We start from the raw sequence: 21,934 nt of genomic DNA on the forward strand, positions 1-21,934 counted from the left end.
CCATGTTATTGTACAGTATTACATGCACAGTAGCATGTGGCCAATGCTTTAGGGACTGTTGGTGCCCCTATGAACTAGAGCCACACATCATTTTATCTATTTTAGAGAAAATCCCTACGCCTACAGAAATGCTGCCACTTCTGCACTGTGACTATCCCTCCATTATGCTGTTCCCTCTTAAAACTGTTCTGTACCACTTCTTTGAGTATATATTTTCCTTTTCACCTGTCCTCCGTGGTTGGGGGAAGAAAGAATTCTGCTAAGTTTCCCATGCTGGTTGTGAAAGGCGGCTAAAGCGAGACAGAGTCATGGAACTAGGTATTCTGCTCTCTGCAAAGCTACATGATGCCACAATAAACAATTGCCCCCCCCCCCCAAAAAAAAAAGTGAGGACCACCATGCACACAAACCACTCCGTGGCAGCCACAAATGAGGTCAGTGTCATTATGAATCTTGTGGACGTAGCAGCACCTGTCTGTGCTTTCTTTGTGAAGATGAAGCACAAAAAGTGTAGAAAGTACTGGGTGCTGCACTCCCCATAGTTGGTAACAGACTATTGTGTGTAGCAACACATTATTTACTGAGCTGAAAGAGCATCCTGATATATATATATATATATTTTCAGGATGTTGTAGGACAGCTCTTGTGAATGTAATTGAACCACATACAACATGGCAGGATGTACAACATGAGGATGTATGCCCATACAAAAGAGACTCACTGAAACCTTAAGGTTCAAAATGAGGAATATAAAATCACATTGTATATAATTTATTGATCTAGTTCAGTAGTCTATGCAGTTACAAATAATTTGCATTTTTCCATCTATCCATATACCAAAGGCTTCTTCCACCTTATAAGGGAGGTAGCCAACTCAAAAGGCATGTAGAGTGAGTCCTCCTTATATGGTCATTCTTTATCCGGTAAATTCACAGTTATGGTACTTGGTAATTACTACACTCAATTCTATTTATACAACTAAGGCTTTTTCCCCCTTACAAGGGAGGTAGCCAAAAAGGAAAAGGCATAAAATCACTCCCACCCATTCCATCCCTGAATACACTCTACACCCCTCCACCCTCCATCTCATCTTAGCACCTCCTGGATGACGGGTCATCCCTGCACCTTGTCCACTGCCCTGGGTCAGAAGCAGTGTCGCAAGACACAGCACATCCATAGCAAGGCCGCTTCATTAAATCTGCTCATGTTTTGGGGGTAAAATTAGATATTTTGAAGGGGAAAGAGCAGGGAGAAGGTAGTACGTCTACCATAAGTCGAAACTTGGGTTTGGTATACGGTAATTTCAATTTGTGGTAAGGTTTTCAGGAATGTATATGTACTGTATAATGAGGACTCACTGTACATCCTCCCTCACATCTTAGCTCCTTATGGACTGCCACATTTAGTAATCAACCCACACTAGCATCAATAAATATGCAAAACTGAGAAATGAAATGAAACATCAATTCTGAATGCATAAACAAACTTATGCATTACATCCTGAACACAATTTATGCATGATGGTTATACTTACACATCAATATGAGAGTTTGTACGTGTCAGTGTCACCCAAGTTCACGTACCTTTCCAACACAGGTGACAATACATCTTGACGCTGACTGGGAAGACTCTAGATCTGGACTTTTGTGATAGAGGTAATGTTGATTGTGAAGGTAACCACGAGGATGCACAAAGTCCTGGGTTGGGTGTTAAATTCCACCTGGCTGGTGCTGATGCATCAGATTCTCACCATGTGTTGGCAGATACCTCTAGACGTGCTGCGGAATACCTGGTGAAGCAACATAGGGTTGGAAGTTGCTGGTGGGGTGGCGCACTGCCGTGGTATGAGGCAGATGGACCCTATGCTATCATCACTGGGTTAGGGCGTCGTTACTTGTGGCGAAGGTCGAGGGGATGGCAGCTTGAATCCTGCCATCGGTGAAGTTGAACCAAGGGCATGGTTCATTAAATTCCACGCTACAAAGTCCTCCGTGGGGGGCACCGTCCTCTGAAAGGGGCACCTTCCTAGCCTTCTGATGGGAGGAGCTTGTGATGTTAAACCATATCATCACCATCATCTATATACCAAGGGCTCTTTCCCCCTTACAAGGGAGGGAGGTAGCCAAGTCAAAATGCATACATCCATTCCCACCCACCAACCAACCTTTCCTCCCTCTAATCTTGGCTCCTCTTGGATGACGGGTCATCCCTGTATCCCGTCCACTGCCCAGAAGAGTCAGAAGCAATACAGCAAGACACAGTACTGTACATCTATAGCAAGGCTGTTTCACTTATTCAGTGAAACCTCCACCCCATCTCTGTCCCCCACCTCATGTGGAAAACAGAGAAGATGGAGGAGGATCTTCCCTTCAGACTGCATCAAAATGTCTCATTCCATTCCCCACTTTTCTCATCACTTTGAATATTATTTCTATCTGTGCCTCAAACCTCTGCTCATCCTTAGACTTGTTAAACTTTGGAAGTAGTGACATCAGAAATGCCTTATCCTCATCACAATCTTCTTTTGATTTTTCTTTTTTAATATATCAATCGGTTCTTCATAGCCTCTTTTGGGATAGCTGCATCTGTGGAATTAATGGGCGTGTCGCTTTCTCCACGTTCCCCTTCTTGATCATCCTGTGCTACTGATTAGTTACTTGTGGTTTCTTGTTTGTTGAAAGTTGTTACAAGGAATAAGAGCCGATTGAAGAAGTGAAGATGCTTCCTTTTGTTTGTGACGACACCATCTCCCAATCTGCCTTTCTATGATCTGAACTCCCTCCTAAGGCATTTATTCTCCAAGAGATTTCCATCTTTCCTTTAGCTCCTTCCTGAAATACATGAAAGGTATATCTCAAGCTACAATGATGATTAAGTCATGTTAATTGATAAGCAACTAAATAAACAAATAAATAACCAGACAAATTAATAAATGAACAAATAAACTGGAAATCAAGGATATAGCATACCACACCATTGTAGCCAGCATGTGGTGGACCAGGGAACTGCACCCCTCTCGCTTAGAACAAGTTAATGTGGCAACATTGTCTTGAGAAAGAGAGGAGCTACTCAGAGCAATAATATAAAATCTATCTCTCCCTCTCTCCATCCACACACATACTGTACACAAATGCACACAGAAGAGACATACAGACAGCCACAGAAGATTAAAGTGGTTTTTCACTATATGGATGAAGAGATGATGAAAAAACTCAATGAAACCCTGGTGATGCGTCCAAGACTGGAATAGGTGTTGGTAATATGGTCCCCACACAGAGTAAAGGATATCGACATGATAAAGGACAGAGGGCAGCAACCAAAATGTTCCCCAGCCTGCCTGGCAGATAAACCATATGAGGAAAGACTAAAAGTAGTGGGTCTACCATCTTTGAAATATGGAAGAAAATGAGGTGACATGATTACAGCACTCAGGTCACTAAAGGGGATAGATTGCAGTGACAGAAGAGATCTCCTGATTATTGATTAAAGATGGAAGGGCTCTAAGAGGTCATGGGAGCAGCAAATTAATTAAGAAAGACCACATTGTGTCTAAAGGATGTGAAGAAGAAGAAGTACAGTTTTCCATACAGATGCACAAATACTTGAAATAGCATAGGAAGGTATATAGTCCAAGCTCAAAGAATACACGAGTTAAAATCTAAATATGACAATTGGAAATCAAGGATATAGATTATGTTGGAACTGTATATGAATTTGAGGTGGCTAGGTATGATAAAAAATCAGAGAACAGGAGATGGGACCCAATGAACTTTGCTACTTTCCTGTGTACTACAACCATTAGATAAATACAAATACATACAAACACACACATGATCACATACATGAATATATACAAATGTACATATATGCATGCATACATACATACATAGAGACTGACAGATATACAGGCAAGTGTAACATAAAAATTACTGATGAACAATGTTTTCCTTTCAACAAAGTATACAGTAGCTTACCTAGACTCTCATTTTCTTTCTTCTGATGAATGGTCACTCCAGTCAATGACCACACCCTCTGCACACAATTTTTCTTATATATTCTTGTCACTCTATTTCTTCAGATTCAAATCATAAAATGCTGGTCTCTTTCTCACCTTGGAGATCAATATCTCACAGTCAAAAGTCTCTTCAAAGGCTGTTCTTCCCACACACCGGAAGGAGTATTTGACGCTGTGACAGACAGGACGAGACAGTGCGGTGGCAGCTGATAGTGGCTTGTGTATATGCTGCCATTTGAACCCCCACAGTTTCTACTGCTGGCCAGCCACAGTGGTGGGTGTGGTCTGATAAATGGCTCTGCCTGCCACAAGTCACTTTTATTCATGGCTGCCATAAAAAGAGTTGACGACTGTATGAATGGAGCCACATTCTACATTTGACAATTATTTTGTGGTAGCTACTAACCACAAAATGTTGCTCATGTGAACCCAGCCTAAGTGCAAGGCAGGGCAGCATAGGTGTGATCACGTGCACATTGGAGAAGCAGTTGTCTGTTGTCCTGAGGTACTGTGGTCATGACTGTTGCAAAAGCTTATAAAGCCTTATTTCATCAGTCTTAACCAGACGAGATGCACAGAGTTAAGCCATTGTATAAGTGGTTATTGCAGAGGAGCCCATGTATGGAAGAAATGAATACACACAAGGAATATGTTTTAACTTTGAAGCTATCTGATGATAGATACATCACCTATTTTCAATTAAGCAGAGATTAGTTTCAAGATGTGCACAGTATTGTACAAAATGACATCTACTGATGGATATAATGCTCAAAATTCAATCATGAGCAGGGAAAAACTGTTTTTAAGGTGAGTTTTTTTTTATTTAGATTTTTTAAAGTACATAGGGAGGCAAAACTCTTGTAGATAAACAGTTTCTGTCTATGCAAGCTCCTAACAACGTCTCCATAATTTAGTTTTCATGGACAAATGTAGAAAGAGGAAATAATGGAAAAAATAATTGTAATTATTGTACTTTGATAGATAAACAGTTTCCTATTATGTAGATTCATAATAATGTCTCGATAATTTCATCTTAATTGAGAAATGTAGAAAGAAAAATGATAGAAAAAACGATTTTAATTAGCACACCTTTAAGAGACAGAGACTCAACATAGATGAATGTCGTAATCATACAAATGGCTTTTGAAACAGATAATAATTTGATGGGAAATCACTGGATCAATAGTTGTACATACACGAGTAGTAGAACCTCATGAGGAGTGAGAGGAATGACCTGGCTTGTAGCTAGGGGGACATACCTAACAATGTCTCTTCAGCATCTGATACTATACGGAATACTTCTCTCTTGATCGTGTGCTGTGATGCCGGTGGCATTTTAGCTGTGGTTCTGTACACAGTCATGAAAAAGGTATACAGAGGATCTGTTCCTTGCAGTCCTAATTTCTCTTCCATCTTTTTCTTCTTTTCAAGTGCTCTCTTTTTGCCATTCTTTTCATGATTTATCAAGATGGATTCCTTGAGCAGAACAGTAAGGTCTGTTTTCTTTTTTCGAGTGTTTGAAAATTTCTTTTTAATATCTTTAATACAACCTGACGGGTAGACGATACTCTCACCATCCTCAAAATTATGAATCTCGCCGGGGGTCAAACTTTCACACCAAGTAGTGGTGTGAGGTGCGCTCATTTCTTTATCTAAACTAACATCACCTTCAACTGTTTGTTGACTTCTGTTGTCAGTCCAAGTGACATTTGAGCTAGTCTCTCTGTTGGTCATGTATGGTACCAAAAATTCAATTTGTTGCCGATATTTCCATTGCTTAAAGACAACAGCATGTGGTCCACTTGCACACTTTAATTTCTTCTGCCTCCTGAGGGCATCATGATGACAGTTACGCATTTTCAGCCAAGCTTCCTTTACGGCAGCCCCTGCAATAAAACGAAACAGGCAAATGACACTCGGACACTGTAGCAAAAGAAAAACAAATTAAGGAGTTAAGTAAATGTGAAATCATATTAAAGTCCAATTTTTTTTTTTTTTCAGATATCTGGCTACTTGAGATTTCTACAAAAGCATCAGTTATAGCTACAGAATGGGAGATCACAGCACAGTGTCAAATACTGTCAACCAAGCAACAACTGTTGTGTGGAGTAACATGCAACCTGGGAGAAAGTGGCATGTGATTTTGAGAAAAAAGGGCACTTTCCACATTGTCTCAGAACAAGTGAGAGAAAACATATATGCATCCAAAATCCAGCAAAGAGTGGCTCTTTACTCTTTCATTATAAGCATTTATGTTCAGCTGTTCTGATGGCCACTGTCGACTCTGAATGTAAATTCACAACAGTTGACATGGGATCGATGGGTCAGGTTAGTTAGTGATGGACATGTTTTTACCAACTGTACACTTGGAAAGAAAATCTTAAACAAATCTTTGAACATTCCTACACCAAACCCTCTTAAAGGTGTAGAAGGAGAACTGGCATTTAGGTTTGTCAGTGATGCTGCATTTCCACTGCTAGATAATCCATTGCATCTGTATCCAAAATCACATAGGTCATGTTTCAGAACAAAATATTTAATTGCAGATTGTCATCAGCAAGGCAAACAGTTGAATGTGCCTTTGGTATACTGGCTTCTAGATACTGATGTCGTAAAGGTGGCTTGTGTTCTTCACAATTACTCAGGAACACAAATGTCAACAGATGAACATAAGAAACTTGAGATATTGCTCGATAACCAACTGGTAGCATTGACAAAGACGACTGCTTCTAGATTTGCTACCTCAGCATTTCAAGTGAGAGAAGAGTTCAAAATATACCTCAATTCAGCAACAAGAAGTCTGCCTTGGCAAAAAGAAAAAGCTCACCAAGGACAATATGAGGTGAAGAGAGTGAGGAATAAGCAAAAAAGGGTAGTGATGAAGCGAAAGAAAGGATAAGAATTTAGGCAGGGTATTAACCACTTCAGTACGGGACTTAAATCTCGCGGGCAGCAGCCAATGCCAGCCGTATGACGTCACGTAATAATATTCTTATCATAAAATATGGTCGCCGCTTATATCGATCGTTCTCTCTTTCACCCGCGAATTTTGAAAACCACAGAGAATGGGATTCAGGGCGCATTTGGGAGAATGTAAAAACACAGGGGCGACTACAATAAATATAATCAAGACGACGATATGGCAGCGTCGCGAATCCACTTGCTCCTCATGACGCCTACGTGTGCGGCACCGTATGGAAGGGGTTAAGGCTTATGACAGGGTAGACAGGAAGGCACTGTGGGAGATACTGCAGATATATGGGATAGGAGGAAAGCTGTTAAGAGCAGTCAAGAGTTTTTACGAGAGTAGTAGAGCTTGTGTTAGGATTAGACATGGAGAGAGTGAATGGTTTGAGGTAAAGGTGGGACTTTGTCAGGGATGTGCTGCTCAATCTTTACATGGATGGGGTGGTGCAAGAGGTGAATGCAAAGGTAGTGGGTCAGGGGTTGGAGATGGTTAAAGAAAATTAAGAAAACTGGGAGGTGAGCCAGTTGTTTGCTGACGACACTGCACTTGTAGCAGGATCAAAGGAGGGATTGATGAAGTTAGTGACAGAGTTTAGGAAGGTGTGTGAAAGAAGGAAGCTGAAGATAAATGTGGGCAAGGTAAGGTGATGAGATGTACAAGGGGGGAGAGTGACAGCAGGCTGGAAGCGAGCATAAAGGGTGAAAGACTAGAGGAAGTGGATAGTTTTAGATACTTGGGTGCGAATGTGACAGGAAAGGGAGGAGTGGGGGTGGAGGTAATATGTAGATTAAGAAAAGTGAGTAAATGCCTTGGTGGATTAAAAAGCGTAATGAGAAACAGACATCCGGAAATGGATGCTAAGAGGAGGTTATATGAAGGAGTGAATGTGCCAACAGCACTGTACGGGGCAGAAACATGGAACATAAGAGAGGAAGAGAGAAGAACATAAGAACATAAGAATAAAGGAGACTGCAAGAGACCATAAGGCCTACATTAGGCAGCTCCATATCCATCACTGACTGTCGTCCCCATCCATAAAGTTGTCTAATCGTTTTTTAAAACAACTGATAGTTTCAGCACTTACTACATGGTTACTAAGTTTGTTACATTCATTGACCACCCTATTAGTAAACCAATTCTTGCCTATTTCATTCTTAAATCTAAATTTGTCAGGTTTATACCCATTACTGCGAGTCCTGCCCTGTTGTTTTAATATGATGACCTTGTTTGTATCTCCCTTGTTATAGCCTTTGATCCACTTGAACACTTCTATTAGATCACCCCGCACTCTGCGTCTTTCCAGAGAGTGTAAGTTTAGGTGCCTAAGCCTCTCTTCGTAAGACAAATTTCCAAGTCCATGTATCATTTTGGTCATTCTTCTCTGTACTGATTCTAGTGAATTTATGTCCATTCTGTAGGACAGAGACCAAGAACTGTACTGCATAGTCAAGGATGGGTCTAACTATTGCTAGATAATTTGACAATTACCTCTGCACTTCTATTCGTTACTGTCCTAGCAATGAAACCTAATGCCCTGTTAGCTTTATTTCTGGCGCTAATGCATTGCTTCCTGGATTTAAGGTCTGGACTCACCAGAACTCCTAAGTCCCTCTTGCACTCAGATTTTTCTAAAAACATGTTATCTAAGACATATCTATTTTAGGGGTTGTGTAGCCCTACATTTAACATGCTACACTTAAAGATATTGAAGTTCATTTGCCATTTCTCCGACCATGTTAACAATTTATTAAGATCATCCTGCAGAATCTCTGCGTCGTCTCCTGACCTAATTAGGCGTCCTATTTTAGTGTTGTCCACAAACTTACTAACATCACTATTTATCCCATCGTCTAAGTCATTTATGTACATAATGAACAACAAGGGACCCAAAACCGAGCCCTGGGGGACCCCGCTAGTAACACTGCCCCACCTAGATTTTATTCCATTTATGGTGACCTGTTGTTTTCTGTTACTAATCCAAGCTCTAATCCATTCTAACACTTCGTGGAAAGCAGAGGTGGAAGCAGTGAATATGAGGGGGCGTCCTAGGATGAGATGGATGGATGGGGTGAAAGGGGCTTTACAAAAGAGAGGAATGTCTGTGGAGGAAGGACGAGAGAGGCAGAGGATAGGGGTGAATGAAGAAGGGTTGTGTATGGATGATGCTGTGATGCATGAGGGGGAGTGGGTGGGAGATGGGGGATGAGGAAGTATGTACGAGAAAAAATTTGACAAAGCCCGAAAGAATTTCTCCCCATCTTCTCTTTTTCTGCATGAGGGGACGGAGAGGGGGGTCGCCGAATTTATGAAGCAGCCTTGGTGTGGATGTGCTGTGTCTTACGACACTGCTTCTGACCCAGTGCAGTGGACAGGATGCAGGGATGACTCGTCATCCAGGAGGTGCCAAGATAAGAGGGAGGGTAGCAGGTGGAGGAGAGTGGAATATATGGGAAATGAAATGGGTGGGAGTGGTTCCAATGCCTTTTTCTTTTTGGCTACCCCCCTGTGTAAAGGGGAAAAAGCCTTTGGTATATGTATGCATTATTTTCGTTATGGGTAAAAGGGTCTTTGGGAAAGAGAGGGATGTCTGTCGAGGAGAGAAAGGAGAAGATACAAGATAGGGGTGAGTGGAGAATGGTTGTGTATGGATGATGATGATGCTGTGATGCATGGAAGGGGGTGGGTGGGGAGGTTAGGGGGTAAGTGCGAATCATATTTTGCCACAGCCCGAAGGGATTTCTCCCTGTCTTCTCTTTTTCTGCAAGAGGGGATGGAGAGGGGGGTCTCCAATTAAATGAAGCCACCTTGCTATGTCTTGCTGCATTCCTTCCCACCCCACCCAGGGGGGCAGTGGGCAAGATGCAAGGATGACTCATTGTCATCAAGGAGGAGCCAAGAACAGAGGGAGGGAGGGGTGGTGAATAGGAGTGGAGTATGTGGGGGGGATGAAATGGGTGGGAGTGGATTTATGCCTTTGACTTTGGCTACCTCCCTTGTAAGGGGGAAAAAGCCCTTGGTATATGCATGTATTATTTTTGTTACATTCATTGTGTAATACAATTTGCATCACGCAGTAGTTTTCATGGAATGTCCTGATAATGGCTGACAACAATAAATAAATGCTTTACACCTACAGCTATTGTATTGCAATAATTTAAAATGTCATGTCAAGCAGTTTGTGTTAACAATTTCACACACCAATACATCTTTAGATTGTAAAGTGCCATGCAATATCGCTCTGTATCTTGTTTTTGTGAGCTCCTTTCATGTATTCAGAATGACTAGTGGACAGCCACAGCAAGTTCCTCAATGAATCATGAGAACTAGCGGTAGTATGAGTGATATTGTGTCACATGTATGCAGGAAACTATTAACTGCATGGCACAGCCTAACACAGTGAAATGCAGTTTTCTACCCTGCTCTGTGCTGTGTCGTCTGTGTTGCAGTTTACAAAGGATTAAGAAGGTGGAGCATGCTGACAGGAGACCTTTTGGTCCACAACTAGGTCAGATTAAAAAAAAAAAAAAACAAAAAAAATATATATATATATATATATATATATATATATATATATATGTATACATATATATATATATATAATAATATAAATAATAATAAATAAAATAAATAAATGCATAGGTATAGTTACATAATAAACAAATAGGTAAATAGTACATAATGATAAATTGACAAATAAATAATAATAAATGAAAATCAAGCAAATAATGAATAAACAGACAAATAATAACAAATAATCAAATAATATAAAATAGATGGCTAAGGGAGAACTTTACAGAATTCTTGAACAGCCCGGCTGGTTCTCTTCCATGGTCTTAAACATGACTGATAGATGAAGGTAATGGACAGATATATAAGAGAATACAGAATGATGAAAAATAAGATACAAATAAGCTATGAAGCTATCAAATGAAGCTTACAATCTTACCTGATTTTCATCATTCCTCTCAAATGGAATTCCATATATTTTCTTTCACACAGTTGTCTGTGTATTTTCTGTTGCTCATATCACAGAGTTCCTTGTAGTTTCTGATCAATTCTATTTTTAGTTGCTTACAACTACTTCACTGTGCAAAGCCAAAAGTTTCCACAGACTTGTAGTGGGAGTGTGTATTGTAGTAATAATATTATATATTTAGTAATGTATATACTATATACCTTTACTTTACTTTTTTTTTTGGAATGTCCCCTGTGGGGCTACAGGGAGAAGGATGCCTAGTCCTAATCTCCATCCTGTTTTTGTCGCCTCCTACAATTCAGGTGGGAAGACTTGGTGGCAGTATTCTTTTCCCCCACTACAGGGGCAATGGGTGAGATGCAGGGATGACCCGTCATTCAGGAGATGCCAAGATAGAGGGAGGGAAGAGGGTGGAGGGGAGTGGAGTATGATGGGGATGGAATGGGTGGGAATGGTTTTTATGCCTTCGTTTTTTGGCTTACTCCCTTATGAGGGGGAAAAAAGACTTTGGTATATGTATGTATGTAACAACATATACCAAGGCTTTTTCCCCCTTCCAAGGGAGGTAGCCAAAAAGGGAAAGGCATAAAAACACTCCCACCCATTTCATCCCCAAATACACTCCACACCCCTCCCACCCTTCCTCTCATCTGAGCACCTATCTATGTATAAAACCATTCTAGCAGGTTTCTGCTGATGAAGTTATAATTCCCACGCATTTGAGTGTACCCATGCTGGGTAAGGTAAGCAGAGTTGTTCCTGCTTTGGTAGAAAACTCGTGCTCAGTAATATGCTTTAATATTGTATAAAAAATTATTGTGTTGGCATGCTGCGACTTTTATTTAACCACCAAAACAGACTGTAGGTAAATCGCACCCTCTCCCCTGTTACTGCAATGCGACTGATACATAACAATGTTCACACTTACAGCTGGGATGCAGAACATTTCCATTACGTACAAGTTTACTCCATCAGAGATTTCTTCCAAATGGATCAAATATGTATGAATGAAGGCCGTTCAAAAGACTAATGACAGATAGAATGTACGGTGTGAACAGCTTTGATTTCAACATGAAAATAATTTACACACAAAAGCCAAACAAGGACAAAACTTATCTGAACAGTATAGTGTGAATCGGCTCTAACTTAGAGACTGAAACTCATGCAAACCCATCAACCATCTCACCTCTATTGGGAGGTGCAACCCTGGGGGGGTTGGCACTCTGTCTCTGGGCAAGGCTGCATTTTCTACACTTTTCCAACACATGAAAAGCTAACTACTATCAAATGCTCTCTTCTCTCTATACCTCTGAGCTGGTAACATATAAGGAGTCCTACACTGATATGCATAAGACAACGGTTCAAAGATACTTCCTTGAGAGAGATGTGTGAAAGCTCCAGGTTTTCCACATAAAGAAACAATGATTGCTTGTATACCTGGGGCTCTAAGTTGATATACTGCATCTTCTCAATCAATCCACTACCCCTGCTCTCTCTCTCTCTCTCTTACAGAAGAGCTGCAGCACTGTATCTGAACAATATAGATATCTCCAAAGGTGTCACATACCTCTTGTCCAAGGGTGTAAGGGGTCACTTGATGCAGACTGGCCTTTCTGAGAATTATCGGGATGTCCTCCATCGCTGGTACATGATTCTGTAGTTCTCGGCATGGGACTACTCTCTGCATTATTCTCATCCACAGGTTCTTCTTTGATAACAAGTTCCTCCTTTATACAGGGTTCCTTTACATACGTGGCACCAAAACTGTCGTCTTCATCATTTTCCATGCTTAAAGGTTCTTCTTTTACTGGAAATTAACAAATACATAACTGAGTGCTACTATATATATTTCATAAACATCAGGCCTGCACAAGGATGCATAGATGTGCAATGTTATCAAAAGGATCTCATGTCACCCTATCATGTTGAGTAGATAACATTTCTATATATCTAATGCTTGGTCCATAGTATAAAGAGAAAGAAATTCCCACACCTGAGGGTCAGGCTATGTTTATCTCTTGGGGAGGGGGGAGTGGGTATCAAAATGACACCAAAAATTGTCCTCTAATCTACTGAAATGGGTATGCACATAATTCTCTCTCATATCTAGATATCTTCAAATCCCAAAAGAACTCTTAAATAAATATTCTGGCACATTTTTGGGGGGCATTTCAGTTTAGAATGTAATTTCCAAATCTTCGAGATTTCAAACAGAGAATTGGCAAAATTTGTTTCTGTAATAACAAGTACATATATTTTTTCAATCCATATGAAAATTGAGGCAATGTATGAATGTACTTTAACTTGTTTCAACTGTGAGCTCATTTCATAAATTCGGAGAATGTGTACTATCTAATACTGGAAGCCCTAATGATCCTGTTTGATAAGACACCACCTTGTCTACAGCAATCCTTCATGACAAATGCAATGGAATGGACGTTAGTTTAATAGACCATGGTGGCTTACTACTAACAGGTCCAGAATATGGTGCAATGATAGGCACATGCATAGAGAAATAACTCAAGACATATTTTAGAGAAAATCATTTCCCAGGCAACTACTCATATTCAAAACTCATCCAAATCAACAGCTCCATCCATCTAGAGATGTATCACTGAAGGGCCACCACTTAGTCTCACAGTTGAAGACCTTATCACCTGACAAGCTCTATTAGCAAAATTGTGGGAGAAACATACAGACCATTGATGAAGAATATGAAATTTGCTCTTCACTACATGGACAAAGAAATGGAAGGAAAAAAAAAAAAAAAAAAAAAAAAAAAAAATAATAATAATAATAATAATAATAATAATAATAATAATAATAATAATAATAATAATAATAATAATAATAATAATAATAATAATAATAATAATAATAATAAAATATATATATATATATATATACATATATACAGTATATATATATACACAAATCTGTCCTTGATCAGAATAGGCACTGGTGGGTCTGTACAATTTAAAAAAAAAAAAAAAAAAAAAAAAAAAAAAAAAAAAAAAAAAAAAAAAAAAAAAAAAAAAAAAAAGGGGTGGGTGGGGGGGGGGGGATATTGAAGAATGCCTTGATTAGTTCCCAGTAGTGCAGATCAATTGAAAAGAGATAAAGCATTGGACCTACCATCCCTGAACCGACAGCAATGTTCAGGACATTAAAGGAATAAATAAAGAAAGCTGGCAGAGAAGATCACACAGTCAGGTCATGGGAGGATGTGCATAAACAAAGTAAAATTTTGATCAGTGTCACATCCATCAAACTGACCTTCACGTGAAGAGATAAAGTCGGTCCTATCCAGAAGAGGTGATTTTCTTCTACACGACCCTGCGTTTCTGAGAAGGGGACTGGGCTCCAATCCACTCTGGTCAACAGGTTCCTCTTTTATGTAAACTTCCTCCAATATACAGGGTACTGTCTCCATGCCATGTTCAACTGCACCATGGTCACTGGCTTCAAAACCGTCTTTGTTCATTTTCATGCTTGTAGGGTTTTTTACTGAAAATTACCAAATTCATAGATACATACATACATACCAATGACTTTTTCCCCCTTACAAGGGAGGTAGCCAAAGTCAAAGGCATAAATCCACTCCCACCCATTTCATCCCCACATACTCCACTCCCATTCACCACCCCTCCCTCCCTCCCTCTTTTCTTGGCTCCTCCTGGATGACAGGTCATCCCTGCATCTCACCCACTGCCCTGAGTCAGAAGCAATGCAGCAAGACACAGCATATCCACACAAATTAATACACACCTAGTACCAAGAACATGTGTCATTGAGGTGTTTGATTGCTATTAAATGAGTCCAATTTACCTTTATATGAAGACATCAATTCCGCTTTATCAAGAGTAAATAATTTTTTTTCTATCAGACTGCATTTCCAATATGAAGAATGGTCTCCAATCTATTCTCATCTAATATGGGTTCCTCCTTTATGTAAACTTCTGGTATAGAAGATTTCTTCAAGTACTGTATTCAATTGAACCATCTTCTTTTACTAGGTAAAAAAAAAAAAAAAAAAAAAGAAAAAAAAAAAAAAATACATGTACTTGGCGTAAGTCCATTCACTACATGTCAATAAGGGCCTCAGGAAAAGGAGCCTACATCAGGAGACGTGTACCTGCAACTGAAACCTTCACCTTTGCACTATGTGCTTGAAATGTTGGAGCAGGTAACAGTTATTGCTGGGAATCGGAGAGGCGTCCAGGATTCAAATGAGACTAGCACGATTCCGATTACACCACCAGAACAATAGTTCGATGGTCAATCAATCAATCAACTAATCCATTTCTCCAAATCCACTCTGGGAAGAGATTTTGTGGGTGTGTCTCAGTTAAGATAATGTATAATAGTATGAAAATAACAGATTCTAAGTATTCAAGGTGATAACTGCCTATTACTAGGCCAATTCTGTGCTGGGTGGCGCCCACTGTGTAGCTGGGGGTCTAGCATTATATCTTGTCTTTATTTTCTTCTTCTGGTGGTCAAGAGGGTGTTTATTTGATCAAGGTACTTGACACTCCAGTCCTTCATGAACGTGTGCCAGACCACACCTCTTATCATCCTATAGTCTTACCTCCAATTCAAATGAACACACAATCAGACCATAAATCCTGTCAGTTGTTTTCTACATTTCTTTAATACCTAGTTTGAAGTCTTTCAGTTTGATATCTTTTTAATCCCTTCCATACGATGATGCCTACGTGGGGGTCACAAGGCGTGAGTGAGTACGTGAGGAGGTTGCCGGCGGCGGCATTGGCGCCTTCATTATATTTACTTTGTAGTTGTAGCTGAGTGACCCCCATATTCTGTGAACTGGCTTGATCGTATTTTTTGTGGTTATTAATATTCAGAGTGAAAGAGTAATACAACTGCAACTTTATTATATTTCATGATGATGCGAGTATTGTGGTGCATCGTCGAATCATCGTACATCAGGCAGCTGATGCTGCTGCCACGTGCGTGATAATTCAACTTGTATTGAAAAGGTTAAACTGATTCCAAATATCAAAAATAAATCATACGAAAATCGACTTAAGCACATGAATCTGTTTTCCCTAAAAAAGCATAGACTCAGAGGTGACTTGATACAGGTCTTTAAGATTTTAAAGGGAATTGACAATTCAACTATACCAATGCATTTATTTATGTATTTTAATTGTTATTTACATTGTTATAGTTTTAATTTATTATTAATATGATTTTTTGTTTTTTTTGTTTTTTGCATCCGACCTAGATATGGATCAAAAGGTCTCCTGTCGGCATGCTTTGCCTTTGTAATCCTTTGTAAATCCTTTGTAACTAACCTTTCTCTTCCCACATTTGTCTTCCACAATATAATTATCTTTAGAGAGAACAAATGGGAAACTTTTGCTTGTTACTTCAGCCTATACTGGTACATTTTCAAAGACATCTTACACTAGCTTTGAGGTTCCTTCTCTGAATCTCAATTTGACAAAGTCATATGTCTTCCTGCACTGCTTCTCACCCAGGCAGTGGTCAGGGATGGCCCTTTATCCATGAGGAGCCAAGATGGGAGGGGGAAAAGTTCATCTTACTGATAATAATAATTTGATAAAAGTTCTTTTCAATAGGTTCTCCTTTCCAGCCTTATTGCATTCCTTCTCTTCATCTATTATTTTCAAATATTTCATTTCCCCACAAGCCATATATCTGGACTTTTTTCTTTTATCAATCCAGTGATCCTTTATCCAGTTATTTTCCCCATTAACCTTAGACCCATATTCTCTCACAATTGTGCTACTGCTGCAGACATTTTGAAAGATTTCACTTTTTTCTCTGTTTCTCTTATGAATCCCTTCCAACCTCATATCAATGAATCTCAAACCTACATACATTTTGTCTTTAAAATTAATTTCTTGGTTTCAATCTACTCTTATCAATTGAAATTTAAAGACTTTGAGGTCACTTTCCTATCTATCTATACACTAAGGTCTTTCTTCCTTTACAAGGGAGGTACTCTACATACATATACCAAAGGCCATTTCCCACCCTTACAAGGGAGGTAGCCAAAAAACAAAGGCATAAAATTCACTCCCACCCATTTCATCCCCACAAACTCCACTCCCATCCACCCCCCTCTCTCTTATCTTGGCTCCTCCTGGATGACGGGTCATCCCTGCATATCGCCCACTGCCCTGGGTCAAAAGCAGTGCAAGAAGACACAGCACATCCACAGCAAGGTTGTTTCATTTAATCGGTGACCCCCCTCTCCATCCCCTCACGCAGAAAAAGAGAAGACGGGGAGAAATCCCTAACCCCTCCACCCACTCCCTTTCATGCATCACAGCATTATCCATGCACAATCACTCTCCACTCACCCTCATCTTCTGTCCTCTCCCTTCCTTCCTCAACAGACATACTCCTCCATCCCAATGCCTCCTTCACCCCATCCATCCACCCATCCCACCCCAGTTGCCTCCCTATGTTCACTCCCTCCATCTTCGCCGTCCACTCACCCCTCCATGTGCCCAAACTAATACGCTTTCATCAACCCCATCTCCCTCTCCTCCTCACTCTATCCAACCTAGTAACCCCTATCATACTTCTCAGGCACCTCATCTCAAACTCCTCTCTTCCTCCCTTATGCTCCATGTCTCTGCCCCACACCACAGCTCTGTCATCACAATCACCCCTTCATACAACCCCCCCCCTCAGCATCCACTCCCAAATGTCTACCTTTTACCATGCTTTTCAATTCCCCAAGGTATCCACCTGCTTCTCCCAATCTACACGCCACCTCCATTCCACCTTTTCTTGCCACATTTGCACCCAAGTATCTAAAACTATCCACTTTCTCCAGTCTCTCTCCCTTAATACTCACTTCCAATTTGCTGCCTGCCACATTTTCCCCTTGTACATCTCATCACCTTACTTTTACCCACACTTACCTTCAACTTCCTTCCCTTGCACACCCTGCCAAACTCCATCACTAACCTCCCCAATCCCTCCGTCTCCCGATCCTGCCACAAGCACAGAGTTGTCAGCAAACAACAACTGGCCCATCCATTTCTCACTTTTCTCCATTTTCTTTAACCATCTCCAATCCCCGGCCCATTGCCCTTTCGTTTATCTCTCACACCACCCCATCCATATATAAATTGAACCACCAAGGCAACATAACACATCCCTGGTCAAGTCCCACTCACTCTCTCCATTCATTTCCGATTCCAACACAGGCTTTACCACTCTCATAAAAACTCTTGACTGCTCCTAACAGCTCTCCTCCTATCCTACCTATCTATCTGCAACACCCCCCCAGGCCCCATCCACCTTGTCAGAAGCCCTTTCCAAATCCATAAAGGACCAAAAAACATCATCCCCCACCTTTTCCCAAAGCTTTCTCACACCTCTGCCCCAACACAAAAATGGGATCCATCCAACCCCTGCCTACCTGTCCCAAACCCAGACTATTCCTCACCAACCACTCCCCCTGTTCCTCTCCTAATCAAGGGAGCATGTCAAAAGGCAAGTACCCACTCCCACCCACCACCCTTTCCTCCCTCTCATCTTAGCTCCTCATGGATGATGGGTCATCCCTGTATCTTTTTCCTACGAGTCGTATGTATCTTAACAAGTCAATAACACCAGATTCCTTGGTAGGCAGCAAATCTGATCTTGCAGGTGTTATCTCCCTATAATACTGTCGTGTCTCTGAGTTTTCCATTGCAACATTTAACAGGGCATTATTTCAAAAAGCCTTAGTTTTATTTGTTCCCCTCTCCTCCCAATTTAGCTCTTAATAATCAAAATCTCCAACCAGGATTATACTGTCACTTTGTTCAACTGTCCGATGTCTCTCCCATTTATTGATATTGGACAATATAGAGGTTATTGATGGCAAAAGTTTCACATAAATAATACTTTAGCGATTTTAGTGACATCCCCACAGACCAGTCACACAGCATTCTATTATGAATGGGATTACCTTTCAGCAACTAATAATTCTCAATGAAAAGGTTTTAGAAAACCCACCCCCCTTATTTCATCCAAACAAGTGTATAGTTATGTTCGAATAGTAAATATTGCCAACATTTTTACTTACATTTTTGTTTTCTCCATGAGTATTGAGTTTCTGGTTCATCTCTTTGAAGGCCTGCACATTGCGGAATTTCACTTGTACAGTAACTGGAGCCAACCGTGGTTCTACGAGGCCTAACTTTCATATCGTGTTTCTTGTGAATATTTACCATCAGTTTTTTCTCATGTTTCTTGGGTATTTTCTTTTTCTGTCTCTTCTTTCTTTTTAGGGATTCTTGAACTGTGGTAAATATGGAAGGTATAGCTCCATCTCTCAGGCGAACATAATGGAGAGAAGTTCTGTCAAAACTTTCTTCTCTGAAATGATCTGAGCATAAACGTGAATACTTTGTTGGGACAAAGTCTTCCCTTTGTATAGCTTTGAGCCAGGCTTGTCGTAATACCTCATCCTTGGGAAAGCTGTAAAAAGGTCAGTGTAGCATTTTACTTGTCATGATCAAGCATTCCTACCTTCATATTTCCCCTACCAGTAACCATGCATTACAACTGTAGAATAATCTATTAACACATTGACATTATATCAGTATAGTATAGTAAGAAAATATTTTTTACTTTTATTTTTCTATTAAATGATTAGGTTTGAATATGCCCTATTGGTCAACATAATCTTGAGGTTAAATGTGTTTGTGTTATTCTGGAATTTTACCATCTTATTGAATTGCATGATCATCTGACTTCAGGGCTTGCCTTTGTATTATTCCAGTATCAACTATTACACACACATTTATCGCTTCTTTCATATTTGCATTTCATCCCTCCCCCCATGGCATGGTTACGTTATGTTAGGTTAGAATCTATTGGACATAAATTTCATGTTGAATATATGCGTTTGCCCGATGCTAGAATTTTACCTGCGCCTTTTAGTATAGTATTTGCCATTTATTGGGCTTTGATAGCTTTCCTACCCTATTAACTAGCAGTACAGTCACCTACTTCTAGACTTAAGCTTCTAGTGGCCCCTTTCATATAATTCTATTAACCCAGTGATTGTACCCATTTTCATAACATATCGAATGCAACGAGTTAACTGTTGCGGCAAGCATTTTTGTATCCTACTTATTCCTTAATCAAACTGATTAGGACAAATTTTAAATTAGGTAAATTGATACATCCTATCCCCCAAAATTCAGGGAAGGTACTTGCCTGTGAAATGTTCTTAATGGATTCAAATCCTTATTTTGAAACCTAGCTGTGCATCCTAAAACAGAACATGTCATAGGCATTGTGAATACTTGGCAACGACTCCATCTAACCGTCGTATATCCCGCCTAAACCTCTATTATTTTTCTCCCTCCTAGCCCGACATTTCAATGTTTTAACCGCAAACAGGTAAACAACTGACTGGATGGTTCTTTCTAAGAAATTGCACATCAGTGTTGTCACTCTACTTCTATCAATACATTATACAAGGTAGCACCATACAACAGTAACAAGTAAAAACAAATCGTAGTTACCTTATTAAACTTGAAAGTGTAGTACAAACAAAATGTCAAACCGGAGCATTGAATGACATTATTTGTTTTCATTTATTATTTAAATGAGATGCAATTGGAAAAGGTTACTAAATATAGATATTTGGGGGTACGAACATAGGATTTAACAGAGGCAAAGACCAGATAATCTATGGCGAACTCAAACCACTAAACTAAAGGTATTAGCCAATAAGAGAAATGGGGTGGGTATCTCGGTGGTCGGGAATATGTACATAAGCATAATTGTCACAAAATTCCTGGACAGTGGAAGGAGGTGGTGGTTGTGGGGGCGTGGGAAATACACCTACCTTAGGGGAGTGATGAGAGGGGGATGGATAGCTGCAGTGGGAGGCCGAAGTCCAGGAGATTTGAGTCACCGACCGGGACCACGCGCGCTCCCTTCTCGGCGCGCATGTAGATAACTCAAAAAGGGGCTGGAACAACTCAATCAAAGCACAGACCTAGGCTAATCAAACAGATCATCCTATTGTGAGTTTTAATGATCAAAATTATTTCTACAATCAAACATTATTGGCATGCAACTCAAACTCTTAGTAGTTTTCCTTGGGAATTAATCAAAGATTTACTGCTATTATGTGCCTAGCTACCCTGCGCGACTTTTTTAACATCTAACTAATGGTACCACTGTGTCGATACTTACTGCCCTCTCTAGGAGACTTCTGCTGGTTGCGGGGATGTCTTCAAATAGGCGCGGGTCCCTCGTTCAGGCAGGATGCATCTGCTGTGGGAGGATACCTTTGCTGTTGAGCTCGGCGGGAAACTGACTATCCTCGTGAGGTGGCGCTTCACGGCGGGAGGTGAGATCGATTCCACAAGCGTCTCCCCCTTTTCCACTCTGGCACAAGTTCCTTTCTGGTCAGGATGTCCCAAAAAGGGGGGAACTGCTCATGCTAATCGTCGAATAGGCACAATGGTGGCGATTCATCCCACCCTAAGCGCGGTGTGTTCACTGGAGGCTGACCTCGTCGCGACGCCGTTCAAACCCGTTCCCACGAGGGTCGGGGCGTCACTCGCATCACTATCTTCAATTCGATAAGTCTCCGGGGGATTTTACACATGAATCACTCGTGTAGGGCCTGACGGTGCGTAAACGGGTCGTATTAATGTAAAAATCCTCGAGGGAGGGTAGGGCGCGTTTGATCTTTCGAGAGCGCGAGTGGCCCACCTCTCCCTGTGGGGACCCAGGCGGATAACAGCCGGTGCCCGGCACTGTCGGGTCAACTGCCTACCCATACACTGATGGCATACACTGTTGCCGGTACTTCTCAATTTCAAATCAATAGTTCCGCAGGGAGCGCCGTGCACGTTTATGTAGAAGGTAAGTCATTTCTAATTGTTCCCTGCGGGTAGTCACTACTCTCGAAAGTGGAAGATATGATCCTGACTAATATAATTAAAACTAGCCT

The 21,934-nt window shown here is 40.6% G+C and overlaps 2 protein-coding genes across 6 annotated transcripts in view; both read right to left on the reverse strand.

Moving 5' to 3' along the window:
- LOC143030569 (facilitated trehalose transporter Tret1-like) overlaps nucleotides 1-21,934 on the reverse strand; it is a 459,285-nt gene that overhangs the window by 235,722 nt on the left and 201,629 nt on the right. The gene's annotated exons all lie outside the window — the stretch shown is intronic.
- On the reverse strand, nucleotides 663-20,973 carry LOC143031000 (uncharacterized). Of its 5 annotated transcripts, none has more exons than XM_076194327.1 (6): nucleotides 20,816-20,973; nucleotides 19,040-19,434; nucleotides 14,236-14,466; nucleotides 12,527-12,766; nucleotides 3,975-5,901; nucleotides 663-2,831 (listed from the first exon to the last, which is right to left on the reverse strand). In XM_076194327.1, the coding sequence occupies exons 2-5, from the start codon at nucleotides 19,185-19,187 to the stop codon at nucleotides 5,261-5,263; spliced, it is 1,260 nt and encodes a 419-aa protein (XP_076050442.1). In that variant the 5' UTR covers nucleotides 19,188-19,434; nucleotides 20,816-20,973; the 3' UTR covers nucleotides 663-2,831; nucleotides 3,975-5,260. The 5 variants fall into 5 exon arrangements, with proteins under 5 accessions (XP_076050442.1, XP_076050443.1, XP_076050444.1 ...); XM_076194328.1 differs by lacking the exon at nucleotides 20,816-20,973 and adding an exon at nucleotides 20,490-20,636; XM_076194329.1 differs by lacking the exon at nucleotides 20,816-20,973 and adding an exon at nucleotides 20,179-20,367 and having other exon boundaries at nucleotides 19,040-19,342.

This window comes from Oratosquilla oratoria, chromosome 12 (genome assembly GCF_046742065.1).
Source record: "Oratosquilla oratoria isolate Oo_2021 chromosome 12, ASM4674206v1, whole genome shotgun sequence".
NCBI classification, from domain to species: domain Eukaryota; kingdom Metazoa; phylum Arthropoda; class Malacostraca; order Stomatopoda; family Squillidae; genus Oratosquilla; species Oratosquilla oratoria.

What these genes read in the sequence shown, in the direction of transcription:
- LOC143031000 (XM_076194325.1), bottom strand. Translation starts at nt 20,258, where the DNA reads ATGCCTATGACATGTTCTGTTTTAGGATGCACAGCTAGGTTTCAAAAT. An exon ending in CTCATGGAGAAAACAAAAAT is followed by an intron (nt 14,467 to 19,039) that starts GTAAGTAAAAAT and finishes GGTAATTTTCAG; the next exon opens with TAAAAAACCCTACAAGCATG. An exon ending in CTTACACCCTTGGACAAGAG is followed by an intron (nt 5,902 to 12,526) that starts GTATGTGACACC and finishes GTTTTATTGCAG; the next exon opens with GGGCTGCCGTAAAGGAAGCT.